The sequence below is a fragment of the Macaca nemestrina genome, chromosome 2, assembly GCF_043159975.1.
Source record: "Macaca nemestrina isolate mMacNem1 chromosome 2, mMacNem.hap1, whole genome shotgun sequence".
NCBI lineage: Eukaryota > Metazoa > Chordata > Mammalia > Primates > Cercopithecidae > Macaca > Macaca nemestrina.
This window is the reverse complement of record NC_092126.1, coordinates 175266740-175279531: the sequence shown is the minus strand read 5'-3', so window position 1 is coordinate 175279531 and position 12792 is coordinate 175266740. Positions and strand designations below refer to the sequence as shown.

Sequence of the window (12792 nt, the reverse complement as noted above, 5' to 3'; positions counted from 1 at the left end):
CTGTATTTTCATATTCACATGGATAAAAAGGCAAGGCACAAACCTCCAAAGAATCTTACCCTTAATAAAAAGGAGGACTGAAAAATTCACCTACCAGCAAAGAGAGATATCAAATTAAAGTACATCTGATTTGGTGTGAGTGAAGACAAATTCTACTTCAGATTTTTTTTAATGATCCAGTACCACTGAATTATTTAAGGTTTAAATTATACTACCTGAATGGTACAGAAATATCCAAGAAATGAGCACAATGATTTTTTTACTCTGATAATAAATACCTTTTCAACCCTTGGAGTAGGAAAATGCAAAATTACATTGAAAAAAAAAACACCTTAAACCCAAGCACCAGAAGTTCTCCTACATAAGGCACCCTGAAGGGGTTAAAATCCAAAGTTACAAAACACATATAGGAAAATTAAGTTGAGCACATATAATAAAAAGTTTGATGAAACCCCCAAGATTTTCAGATAATTGTACTATCTGATGGAGACTATCAAATAATTATGTTAAAAATTATTGACCAGGCTCAGTGGCTCACACTTGTAATTGCAGCACTTTGGGAGGCCGAGGCGGGTGGATCACAAGGTCAGGAGAATGAGACCACGGTGAAACCCCACCTCTACTAAAATTATAAAAAATTAGCCAGGCGTGGTGACAGGCACCTGTAGTCCCAGCTACTCAGAGAGGCTGAGGCAGGAGAATGGTATGAACCTGGAAGGCAGAGCTTGCAGCGAGCCGAGATCATAGCACTATACTCCAGCCTGTGCGTCAGAGCAAGACTCCATCTCAAAAAAAAAAAAAAAAATTATTGTCAAAGGTAAAAAGGAAAGAACTTTAGAAACAATGAACCACTCTGATAAAAGGACATACAGATTTGAAATAAGACCAAATAAAATGTCTAAAACTAAAAAATATAGCAGTTGAAATCAAATACTCAGTGGAAAAATTAAGCAGGTTATTAGAAACACTGGGGGAAAAAAACTAGTGAATTGAGAAAAGAACAAACCCCCACAGCTCCAGACTCCAGGATGGCCCTATAACCTCAGGTTCCAGGCTTGCCCCAGTGCCAGTCCAGACATGTAGCCCCAGACTGCAAGCCTACCCCCAATGACCCAGACTCCAGGACCATCCCGATAATCAGTCTAGTCCCCACAGACCCAGGCCCCAGAACTATCCCCATGGACCCAGTCAATAAGGGTGTTCCAGTAGATCCTAACCACAGACTGACTTTCATGGCCCCAGGATCCAGACATACCCTCACTAAGTCCACTACCATGGACTTAGACACCAAGGCTTGCCCATGTGGATCCAAGATCTAGTGTATACAGCCTCCAAGCTAATCTTCATGGACCCAGGAATTGGGCCTGAATGTGCACTGAAACTGCCACCAAGCCATCATGCCCCAAGACTCCAGCAGCAATCCTGCCAGTGGACACTGCCAGCTGGGCTGCCCAGAATCTCTGACCAAGCTTACTGCTGAAGAGGTTTTCCTGTTGAAACCAGCCTATAAAGACTAAAAGATGTACTACTTCAAATGCACAAACACTAATGTAAGGCCACAAGGATCATGAATAATCAAAAAAATATGACACCACCAAAGGAACAAAACAAAACACCAATAACCACCCCTAAAGAAATGGAGATCTACAAAGTAACAAAATCAGACACTGGAGAAAGCAAGAAATTACAGGTTTCTGAAACAAATACACAAACAAACTGAACAGCTGGAGCAGTGAGGGACGAAGGCCTAAAATCTCTAGCCAAGATGTCTGGTGAAGATCTTGCCCAGTCAAAGCCAGTACATAAATATGGAGGAGGGGGACTACTGTTTCTTCAAATGTACAGACACTTATGCAAAGCTATAATAATCATGAAGAATCAGGAACACACAACAGAATAAAAAGAATGAAACAAACCACCTAGAAACCCACCCTAAATGGAGATCTATGAATTGCTGACAAAGAATTCAAAACAATGATCTTTAAAAAAAGTTTAGTGAGCTACAAGAGAACAACTAAACAAAGTGAGAAAAATAATACATGAACAAAAGGAGAATTTCAACAAGGAAATAAAAACCATAAAAAAGAACCACATAGAAATTCTGGAATTGAAAAACACAATGACTGGACTGAAAAATTCCATGGAAAGTATAAATGCAATCAAGGGGAAGAATCAGTAAGCTCAAAGACAGGTCGTTTGAAATTACTCATTTAGAGGAACAAAAAGGAAAAACAAATGAAAAGAATGGAGAATGCCTACAGCACTTATAGGATATCGTCTAGCTTACCAACATATACATTATGGGAGTCACAGAAGGAGCACAGAAAGAGAAAGAAACAGAAAGCTTATTTAAAGAAACAATGACAGAAAGCTTTTAAATCTGGAGAGGAAAACGAACAACTAGATTCATTAAGCCCAAAGAACCTCAAGTAGATCAAATACAAAGAGATCTTCACCAATGCACATTATAATGAAATTCTCAAAAGTCAAAGAGTTTCGAATGCAGCAAAACAAAAGTAACTTGTCACATATAATGAAACACTCCTGAGACTATGAGCAGATTTCTCAGCAAAACCTTGCAGACCAGAAGACAGTGGTATGATAGAATCAAAGTGCTGAAAGAAAACAAAAACTAAAAACCACCAACCAGAAATACTGTATCCAGCAAGGCTGCCTTTCAGAAATGGAGAGATAAAGACTGCCAAACAAATAAAAACTGTGGGAGTTTATCATCACTACTTGCCTTACAAGAAATGCTAAAGGATGTTCTTCAAGTTGAAACAAAAGGATGCTAACTAACCACACAAATATATATAAAAGTGTGAAACTCACTGAAAAGACAAGAACATAGTCACATTCAGAATAATACTGTAATAATGGTGCATAAATCACCTTTTACTCTAATATTAGTTAATGTACAAAATTATTTAAAATAACTGTAGCTACAATAATGGATTAATAGATATACAATATTAAAAAATATTAAATTGTGACATAAGTAACATAAAATGTGGGGACAAGATAAGTTAAAATGAAGAGTTTTTATATGTAGTTGAAGTTAAACTATTGCCAGCTTAAAAATAAGAGGTTTGTCAGCTTAAGATAAACATGTAACTACAAGATGTTTTATGTAAGCCCCATGGTAACCACAAAGAAAAAACTTCTAGTAAACATACAGAAGATAAAGAGAAAGGAATAAATACCTAGCATTACAAAATATTATCACATCACAAAGGAAGACAGAAAGAAACAAACAATTTTTTAAAAAGTCATAAAACAATTAAGAAAATGGCAGTAGTAAGTCTGTATCTATTAACAATTACTTTAAATATAAATGAAATAAGTTCGCCAATCAAAAGACAGAGTGGCCAAATGAATAGAAAAACCAAACCCAACTATATGCTGCCAACAAGAGACACACTTTAGCTTTGAGAACATACACAGGTTGAAAGTGAGAAATGGAAAAAGATATTCCACGCAAATGGAAATTGAAAAAGAGCAGGAGCAGCTATAGTTACATCAGATAAAATATATATAAGTCAAAAACTGTAACAAGAGATAAAGAAAGTTATTACATAATGATAAATGGGTCAATTCATCAAGATGATATAAATATCTTTATATTTGACAAGATTTAACATCCATTCATTCATCCATCATAAAAATTCTCAACAATGTAGCTATAGAAGGAAGGTACCTCAACATAATAAAGGCCATATATGACAAGCCCACAGCTAACATCATACTTAATGGTGAAAAACTGAAAACTGAAAGCTTTTCCTCTAAGGTCAGGAACAGGACAAGAATGCTCACTCTCAATAGTTTTTTTCGATATAGTACTGAAAGTCCTAACCAGAGTAATCAGCAAAAAGAGGAAACAAAAGCCATTCAAATTAGAAACAAAGAAGTTAAACTATCTCATATAGAAAACACTAAAAACCACCAAAAAATAGAATTAATACATTTGTAAACTTGCAGGATTAAAAAAACACAAAAAATTAGTAACATTTCTATATACTAACAATGGACTATCCAAAAAAGAAGTCAATTCATAATAGCATCAAAAAATAAAATAAAATAAAATAGATAGGAATAAAACTTACCAAGGAGGTAAAAGATCTGCACGTTGAAAACTATAAAACATTGAAAAAAGAAATTGAAGACACAAACAAATGCAAAAATATCTTGTGTTCATGAATTGGAAGAACACAGGATATTTTTGGTTAAAAGTCCATAGTCCCCAAAGTTATCTACAGATTCAATGTAAACCCTTTCAAAATTCCAATGGTGTTTTTTACAGAACTAGGAAAAAATTCCTAAAATTTATATGGAACCACAAAAGACCTCAAATAGCCAAAACAATAGAAACAAAGCTGGAAGAATCACATTACCTAATTTCAAAATACGCTACAAACTATAGCAAAGAAAACAGCAAAGTATTGGCATAAAAACAAACATATAGTCCAATGGAACAGATCGGAGAACCCATAAATCAATCTATGCATTTATGGTTAATTGTTCTTCAATAAAGTTGCCAAAAACACACAGTATGGAAAGGACAGTCTTTTCAATAAATGGTGTTAGTAAATTAGATATCCACATGCAGAAGAATAAGTGGATCCTCATTTCACACCATATACAAATATGAACTCAAAAGGAACTAAAGACTTAAATTTAAGATCTGAAACTGTAAAATTACCAGAAGAACACTTGGAGAAAAAGTTTATTGACATTGGTCAATAAATTGCCAACGATTCTTTTTAATGTGACCCCAAAATCAAAGGCAACACAAGCAAAAATAGACAATGGGATTACATCAAACTAAAAAGCTTTTGCACAGCAAAAGAAACTATCAAAAAGGAGAAGACAACCTATGGAATGGGGGAAAATATCTGCAAACTATACATGCAATAAAGGGGTAATATTCAAAATATATGAGGAATTCAACTGTATAGCATGAAAACAACCCCATTAAAAATCAGCAATGACCTGATAGACATTTCTCAAAAGACTACAAATGGCCAACAGTATATACAAAAATATTCAACATCACTAATTATCAGGGAAATACAAATCAAAACCACAATGAGATATCACCTCACACCTGTTAGAATGGCTATTAATAAAGACAAAAGATAAGGGTTGGCAAGTATGTGGGGAAAGGGAACCCTTGTACACTGTTGATGGGAATGTAAATTGGTACAGCCATTAAGAAAAACAGTACGAAGGCTCCTCAAAAAATTAAAAATGGAACTACCATAGGATCTATCAATCTTAAAATACTAATGAAATTTGAATTTTGAAGACATATCTGCACTATCATGTTCATTGTACTATTATTCACAATAGCCAAGATATGGAATCAACCTAAGTGTTCATTGACAAATAAATAAAGTGTGGCATAAATATATAATGAAATATTATTCAACCTTAAAAAGGAAAACATTGTCATTTTTGACAACATGGGTTAATCTAGAGGACATTAGATGGCTAAGTATAATAAGCCAGGCACACAAAGACAAATATGGTATGATCTCACTTATATGTGGGATATTAAAAAAGTCAAACTCACGGAAGTAGAGGGTGGAATGGTGGTTACCAGCAGCCAGGCCATAGGGAAAATGAGGAGATGTTGCTCAAAGGACACAACGTTTCAGTTACGCAGGATGAGTAAGTTCTGAAGATCTAATATACAGTATGGTAACCATAGTTACTAATTCTGTGTTGTATACTGGAAATTTGCTAAGAGAGTAGACCTTAAATGCTCTCACCACACACAAAAGATAACTTCATAAGGTGAGGATTAATCAGTTTGATTGTGGTAATCATTTCATAATACCTACATATATCAAAACATCAGATTATACACCATATATCCAATTTTTGTCAATGGTAACTGAATAAAGTTGGAAAAAGGAAAAAGAATAAACACAAAGTAGAAGAAAAAAAAGAATAAAGGTAAGATCAGAAATTAATGATCTAGAAAAAAAGTTTAAGTGGTTTATTAAATAGACTAAATAAAGATGTGGCATGAATGGTCAAGAAAAAGGAAAGAAGGCACAAGAAAACAATACTAGGAATGATAATATTCTAGAAATATAAATAATTTAGGATTATGCTCTAGGAATATAATATAGATACAGTAGAGATTTAAAAATAATAAGGCCAGGTACAGTGGCTCATGCCTGTAATCCCAACACTTTGGGTGGCCAAGGCAGGCAGTTAACTTGAAGCCAAGAGTTTGAGACCAGCCTGGTCAAAATGGTGAAACCTTATCTCTACTAAAAATACAACATTTAGCCAGGTGTGAAGACACAGCCTTTAATCCCAGCTACTCAAGAGGCTGAGGCACAAGAATCACTTGAACCAGGGAGGCGGAGGTTGCAGTGACCTAATATCATGCCACTGCCCTCCAGCCTGGGTGATAGAGAGAGAGTCTGTCTCAAAAAATAAAATAAATAAAATAAAAAATAAAATAAAATAAATCGATCAAATTGAAAAATTCAAAAGAAATGTAAAATTTCTTTTTCAATAAAAGAAAGCTTCCCTGCACTAATTCAAGAAGAAAATATCTCATTAGACATGTGACCAATAAATAAATTGAATCAAAATTATAAGACCTATCACAAAAGAACCACCAGATCCAGATTATTTTATTGGCAATGCCTACCAAAGAGTCAAAGACCAGTTATAAACTGGTTCATGTTTTGAAGAGAGAAAACATTCTTCAACTGTTTATGAGGTTAGGATAACCTTGATTCAAATTCAGATAACACAGCAGATGAAAATTATAGGCCAATCTTATTCATGCATATTGATGAAAAATCTCATGATGATATTACAATCAAACCCATCAATGTATGAAAATATTTCTTAACCAAAGTAAGTTTAACTTTTTAAAAAATCTGTTAATATATTTCCACACATTTATAGATTAATTCAGAAAAACCATGTGATTGTTTCAATAGATGCAGATAAATGATTAAATAAGTTCCTGATAAAAATGCTTAACAAAATAAAATAGAAGGAATGTCCTTCGTACAATAAGTCATTTCTACAAAAACAAAACAAAACAAAACAAAAAAAACTACACTGAACATCATTCTTTAAAGGGAAATGATAGCTTTCCCCAAAGTCAGAAATATGAAGACATTTGGCAAAAGTTTCTAAAGGCTGATATACCACAAGTGAGTGAGAACATGGGACAACGGGACTCTCATACATTGCTGGTGGAGAATATGGCATATTAGAAAGCAATTTGGCAACATCTTGCAAAGTTGAAGTTGTGTGTGACCTAAAACCTATTATTAATTCATGCCCTAGAGAAGCGACACTCAAAGTGTGTGCCTCAGACCAGCTGCTATCCACAAACTGTTATCAGAAAATGGAGTATTTTGAGTAATGATGCCCTCAAGAAACTCTTATATATACGAATGGGGAGACATTTACAAAAATGTCACTGCAGAAGTTACTGGCCAAAAAAAAAAAAAAGGAAATAACAAATTTATATTAGCTGGAAAATGGATAAATAAATTATGATATATTCATATAATGGAATACTATACAGCAGTTAAAATCAATAAGCTAGCCCTAGATTCATTAACATCGATATATTTCAAAGAATAATACTGAATATAAAAGACAAACTTCAGGACAATCTATACAAAATATTATTTACATGAAGACTAAGCACATGTAAAATCATGTCACATTTTAAGGATATCTGCATATCGAGTAAGCAAGGTATGAAAACATACTTTTATATGACATATATAAAACATGGAATGAGAGACACAAACTCAGGGTCTGAAAAGGAAAAGGTAAGACTTGGATTACAGCAGAACTATATGGGGGCTTCAACTATGTATGTTAATTTTTTAAAATGTTGTTAGCAATTACAGAAAAAAAATGTTAAGAGTTGGCTGGGTGCCATGGCCCATGCCTGTAATCTCAGCACTTTGGGAGGCTGAGGCAAGAGGATTGTTGAACCCAGGAGTTCGAGACCAGCCTGGGCAACATAGGGAGACCCTGTTTCTACAAAAATAAAAAATTAATAATGTTAAGAATTGAAATGCCTTCATGATGACTCCATGAGTATATATTACAGTATTTTTTGTATTTTTTATTTGCTTGAGATCTTTCAAAGTAATTTTTAAGTCACAATTTAGAGAGAATGGATCATAGAGGTTTCACTTCAGACATTAAGAAAGTAAACTATAGAGAAATTAAGAATCTTACCCAAGTTTACACAACTGGTCCTAGAAGCCATGTTTCCTGACCCTCAAACTCCCATACCACACTGACCACTATATGAGAGTCACAGAAGACCCTTAAGAGTCATCTCTCTATTATCTTTGACATCACCATGTAATAACCATTTTCTCTTGGGAAAAAATAGAATTAACAAATTGTCAATTAAACAAGTTACACCAAGATCTGTAGACCTCTCTTCAGAAGACAATATATGCTAAGGGAAAAATAAATACAACTTCAGCATCCCTTGCTCACAGTCCCTTTGTTTGGAGATTTTGCTAGCTTGCTTTCCATGATTCTATTAAACAACAGACAAAACCAATGCCTAAGAATGTACAAGCATGGTGATAAATGTCCCTAGTGAACCTGTCTGAAATAAAGTAAGAAAGTTATGATTACATGTCAACAAGAGCCACAGTTTCTGACCCACGGGACGTAACAAAGGGGTCAGAACACCTCGGTCTTTGAAGCATACTTCCCCACAGAGGTGGCTGTGGGATATATGCAAACCTTTCCAGGTCTGCTTCTGATATAAATTGTGAGTCGCACCACTCTCGGAGATCCAGACTTCTCAGAATATAAAAATCTCTCTCAAAGGGAAGCCTGAAAGCATGGCAAGAAATATCTGAATTATGCCTATACTTGGTTGAATAGAGCAATAAAAGCCCTTTGCACTCTGTCTTTTTGTTATATTATGATTTAAAAATGTTTAAGACCCAGCCTAACCAGAGAAGGCAGCTCTTGACCTACAATAAGACAATGAGATTAGTTGCACTGGTTAAGGCACACTATTACCCTAGCAGTGGGGGTGCAGGGTGGGCATACAATACCTTTCTTCCAGAATCTTCTGGAATTTGATTCGCATCAGTTTGCCCTGTGCTCTGGCTTGGAACAATGTGAAGACTTTAGATAGTCTCTCATCTCTCATTGCTTCCAGTTGACCCAGAAACCCAGCTTTAAAAAACACCTAAAAGAAAAGTCAGATGTTAGCTCCACTCATAATGGGTATTCAGCAAATGTTTATTGAATGATCCTGTGAGCAACTGTTGTGTTCCTAGGGATAAATATATCAATTCCATTTCTTGTAAGTTTTATTTAATGTGTAAAATCTACACCCTAGAAAGTTTGATTTTATAAATCTAAAATGTGGAAAAAAAAAAAAACATGTTATTAAATCATGTGGTTCTATTGTTTGCTTAAGAATGTAAACTATTCTTCCCCTTATCTATTAATAATGTGTCAATTGTTCAGGGAAGCTGGTTTAAGTTTGAAGATGGGTTCAGGCATGCAGTGCTCCAAAGTACCAGGTAGCGTTCTGCAAACATTTTCTGTAAAGAATCAGATAGTAAATATTTTTAGGCTTTATGGACTACATACAATCTCTTTAGGATATTCTTGTTTTTTAAACAATTCATGAACCATCTAAAACCATTTTTAGCTAGTGGACAATATATTAAAAATAGGACCAGGCTCTTGGGCCGTAGTTTGCTGACGTCTGTTCTAGAGTAAGGCACTTTTGTCTAAGGCATCAAATAATCCACAAAAATATTTTTTCAAGAATAATTACTAACAAACAAGGTGAAATAGTGAGGTGCCTAAGGCACACATTTTATGGAGGCACTAAGTGTGAGAGTGCCCTGAGAGTGTGTGCCTCTCAACCTCACTTGCTCAACCCTGAGAATGAAAGCCTCTTTGAAATTTGTGCCTTAGGAGCTTCACTTGCCTCATGTCAGTCTTGGCCCAGAGGAGTAGTATACAGCAAAAATAACTAAACGCACAAGGAAGGAAGGCATCATCAGTGAAAATCAGCAGAAACAATAAACAGCAGAAACTGATTCCTAAGTACTCAAAATGTGGGAGCCAACGTTTTATAACCATATACTACAGAATTCTAATTCTATGAGGTCTTTATCCTGAATTTTCCAACTCTCCTTCAAATAATTTGTTCCTTATATGGATGTCATTACGAACAAACTGATGTTGACTGCCAGATAAGACCAAATCTATTGATTAGTTATAAGTTTCCCAAAATATGTGAATCCCAAGCTCATCTAAGATGAAGTAGAATTTAGGGAATCACATTTAAGGAAATTGGTTTTGGATTAATTTTTTTAATAGTGGGTTACCTTTGAAGTTTTAAATTACTCAGAGAAATTAGTCCCTAAAAGAATATTGCGGATGAATCAGTTCACACATAGATAAGCCATTAGCTCTAGGAAGTCGATTCACCTTTTTCCAGCTCTGATATATACACATTTTCTCACAACACCAGGTTGATTCAGTATTTTATATCGTGGCACAAATTTGCTTAGATGACTAATTATAAAAATGTAAATGTAGTCAAAACTGAGGTTTAAAAAACATTGAATATTTTTCTCAAACAGCACTGAAGTTTTCACCTTCAACTAAGATCTATTTGTGTTATTTATGGTCATGACAGCTGAAGAATGCCTTATAATTGAGCATTCACAGGTATTTTAAGATACACACTCTTCCCCCAATTCGTCTCCAAATGCATTCTTTGCAGTTTTTTGGTTACCTTAGTGATTCCAAATCGGTACTGGGTATGGTCTATCTTCAAGGAGCCAAGTAATTCTTCAGCTGCTTTTCTGCTGCTCACAAACTTGCTCTTTGGAAAGGTCCTTGGATTCAGAATGCAGTACCTAATTTAAAATAAAGAAAAAATCCTGGGGTTGGGAAATCATATTATTCAAATAAAGACTAATCTAGACAAATGAGGTGAAAGGAGATATAGATTTTTATCTCTGTTATTAATACATTCAATTTTCACAAAATTCTTAGTAACAATAATGAGGGTACAAGCAATAATCCCTTGCATTGGTATAATAGTTTGTACTTTTCATATTGCTTTAGAAGCAACCTCATTTGATTGATTGCTCAATTAGGCAGGGGTGGGATTGGAAGAGGAAAGAGAGGGAGGGAGGAAAGCATAAGTATCTCTACTGTATGGATAAGGAAACTGAAAAGCAGAGACATTAAATGTCTTTTCCAGGATTCCTTCACCCTGTTGGTGAGTTGGTGGAAAACAAGAAATATGCCTCTTAATTCTAAAGCAAGAAATATGCCCCTTTTTACTCTACCAGACTTTGCTCAAATTGACTTGATGACCTATAATTTAAACTTCTAGAATCCAGGAAATAGAAAAGATGCCACTCCTGCCTCCTGCCATATACCCTGCTGGCTTCCTTCCTTTCAGGGGCTTGCTAGTAAAGCCACAGCGTGCTTGGATGGCAGCTACGATTAAGTATACACAACATTTCAGAGACTCAATTCAGCCTCCATATGTTTCTTCTGTATTTATTTCTTCTATATGTGGGTCTATTATCTGTTAATAGAGATTTAAGGATATTACAGTTACATGGATGTTGGATTTAAGGGGAAATAATAATGGAACTCTGTCATCATATATCTTCCCACCACCAAAACACATCGATCTGTAGTCTGGAGGATATTAACCAAACAAACAATGCATGCCTAAACACTCGGAAAGGGAGGAAAACAGAATGAACTGCCTCAGGCTTCTTGGATCCTGGAAGGTATGTTTACCTTTGTTTAAAATCAGCATACTGCAGTCGGTTTGGAAAACCTTCACGGCATATCCTAATCCCTTCCAAGACACCATTACAGCGTAACTGCTGTAGAACCAAGTAAGGGTCCAATATACCTGGAAAAAAAAAAGAGTCACGGTGGATCTGTGCCTGAAAAAAAATTATTGGCCCAGATTTTGTACCAATTGCTGCATCTTGGGTTAAAAGAAAGTCTGAATTGGATAGTTTCCACATGATAGGTCATAGGAGTTCACTCACTTATGGCCTGATAGTACTCACAGTAATCATCCTATTATGTAGGCATCTCCAAATATGATTTCCCTGAAATTCCTTTAAAATGGAACATGCCCCTTAATTCACAGTTAGATGAGATGTTTCTAAGCAAATATTCTTGGAAGGCAAAAAGATTTTGCTAGAATGTAAATGGCTGGTCTCACGTTCATTTGCCAACCAAAAACCAGCCAGAAAGGGTGATAAGAACACAAAAGAGAACTGCCTTCTCTGCGCAGGATGGGGAAGGGATAAGGAGGAGGAATAAAAGGAAAGGGGAAGACGGACACAAGCACAACATTCTGTTTACAGTTGTGCTTAGGAAGGACTTGTCCACATGCCAGACTTCATTCTCCCCTTATTTTCATGAGAGTGCCTACGTCCTATTCTGTAGTATAAGCATCCTTCTGTCACCTTCTCATTCATCAAAAGAAGCTCTACTGTAGCTGTCAGCTGCAATCTCCAATAGAAGCCTTTGAAAAACCATCCAAGAAGCCGCTGTCCCTGCCCTCAGAGAGTCTTCTGAAACAAGCCAAGGACCACATCTCCTATCACAAATTTCTACTACGGTATTACATGAAAAATGAAAACAAAAAAGGACTCCATGCCCAAGGTCACAGAAATAAACTTAAATCATATACCCATATTTCTACACTCCAATCCCTTTCACAGACAGAAACAGATAATCTATAAGAAGGCA

The 12792-nt window shown here is 35.4% G+C and overlaps 1 protein-coding gene and 1 long non-coding RNA gene across 2 annotated transcripts in view; one reads left to right on the top strand and one right to left on the bottom strand.

The window, feature by feature from the left end:
• LOC105477550 (myosin heavy chain 15) overlaps window positions 1-12792 on the bottom strand; it is a 128796-nt gene that overhangs the window by 62916 nt on the left and 53088 nt on the right. The window contains exons 19-21 of the mRNA XM_024791456.2: window positions 11821-11938; window positions 10793-10916; window positions 9084-9220 (exon numbers count right to left, since the gene is read on the bottom strand). Coding sequence (XP_024647224.1) covers window positions 9084-9220; window positions 10793-10916; window positions 11821-11938 — 379 coding nt within the window. The remainder of the gene's footprint in view (window positions 1-9083; window positions 9221-10792; window positions 10917-11820; window positions 11939-12792) is intronic.
• Window positions 1-12792, top strand: part of LOC139362071 (uncharacterized) — a 31233-nt gene that overhangs the window by 13183 nt on the left and 5258 nt on the right. The window lies entirely within an intron of this gene.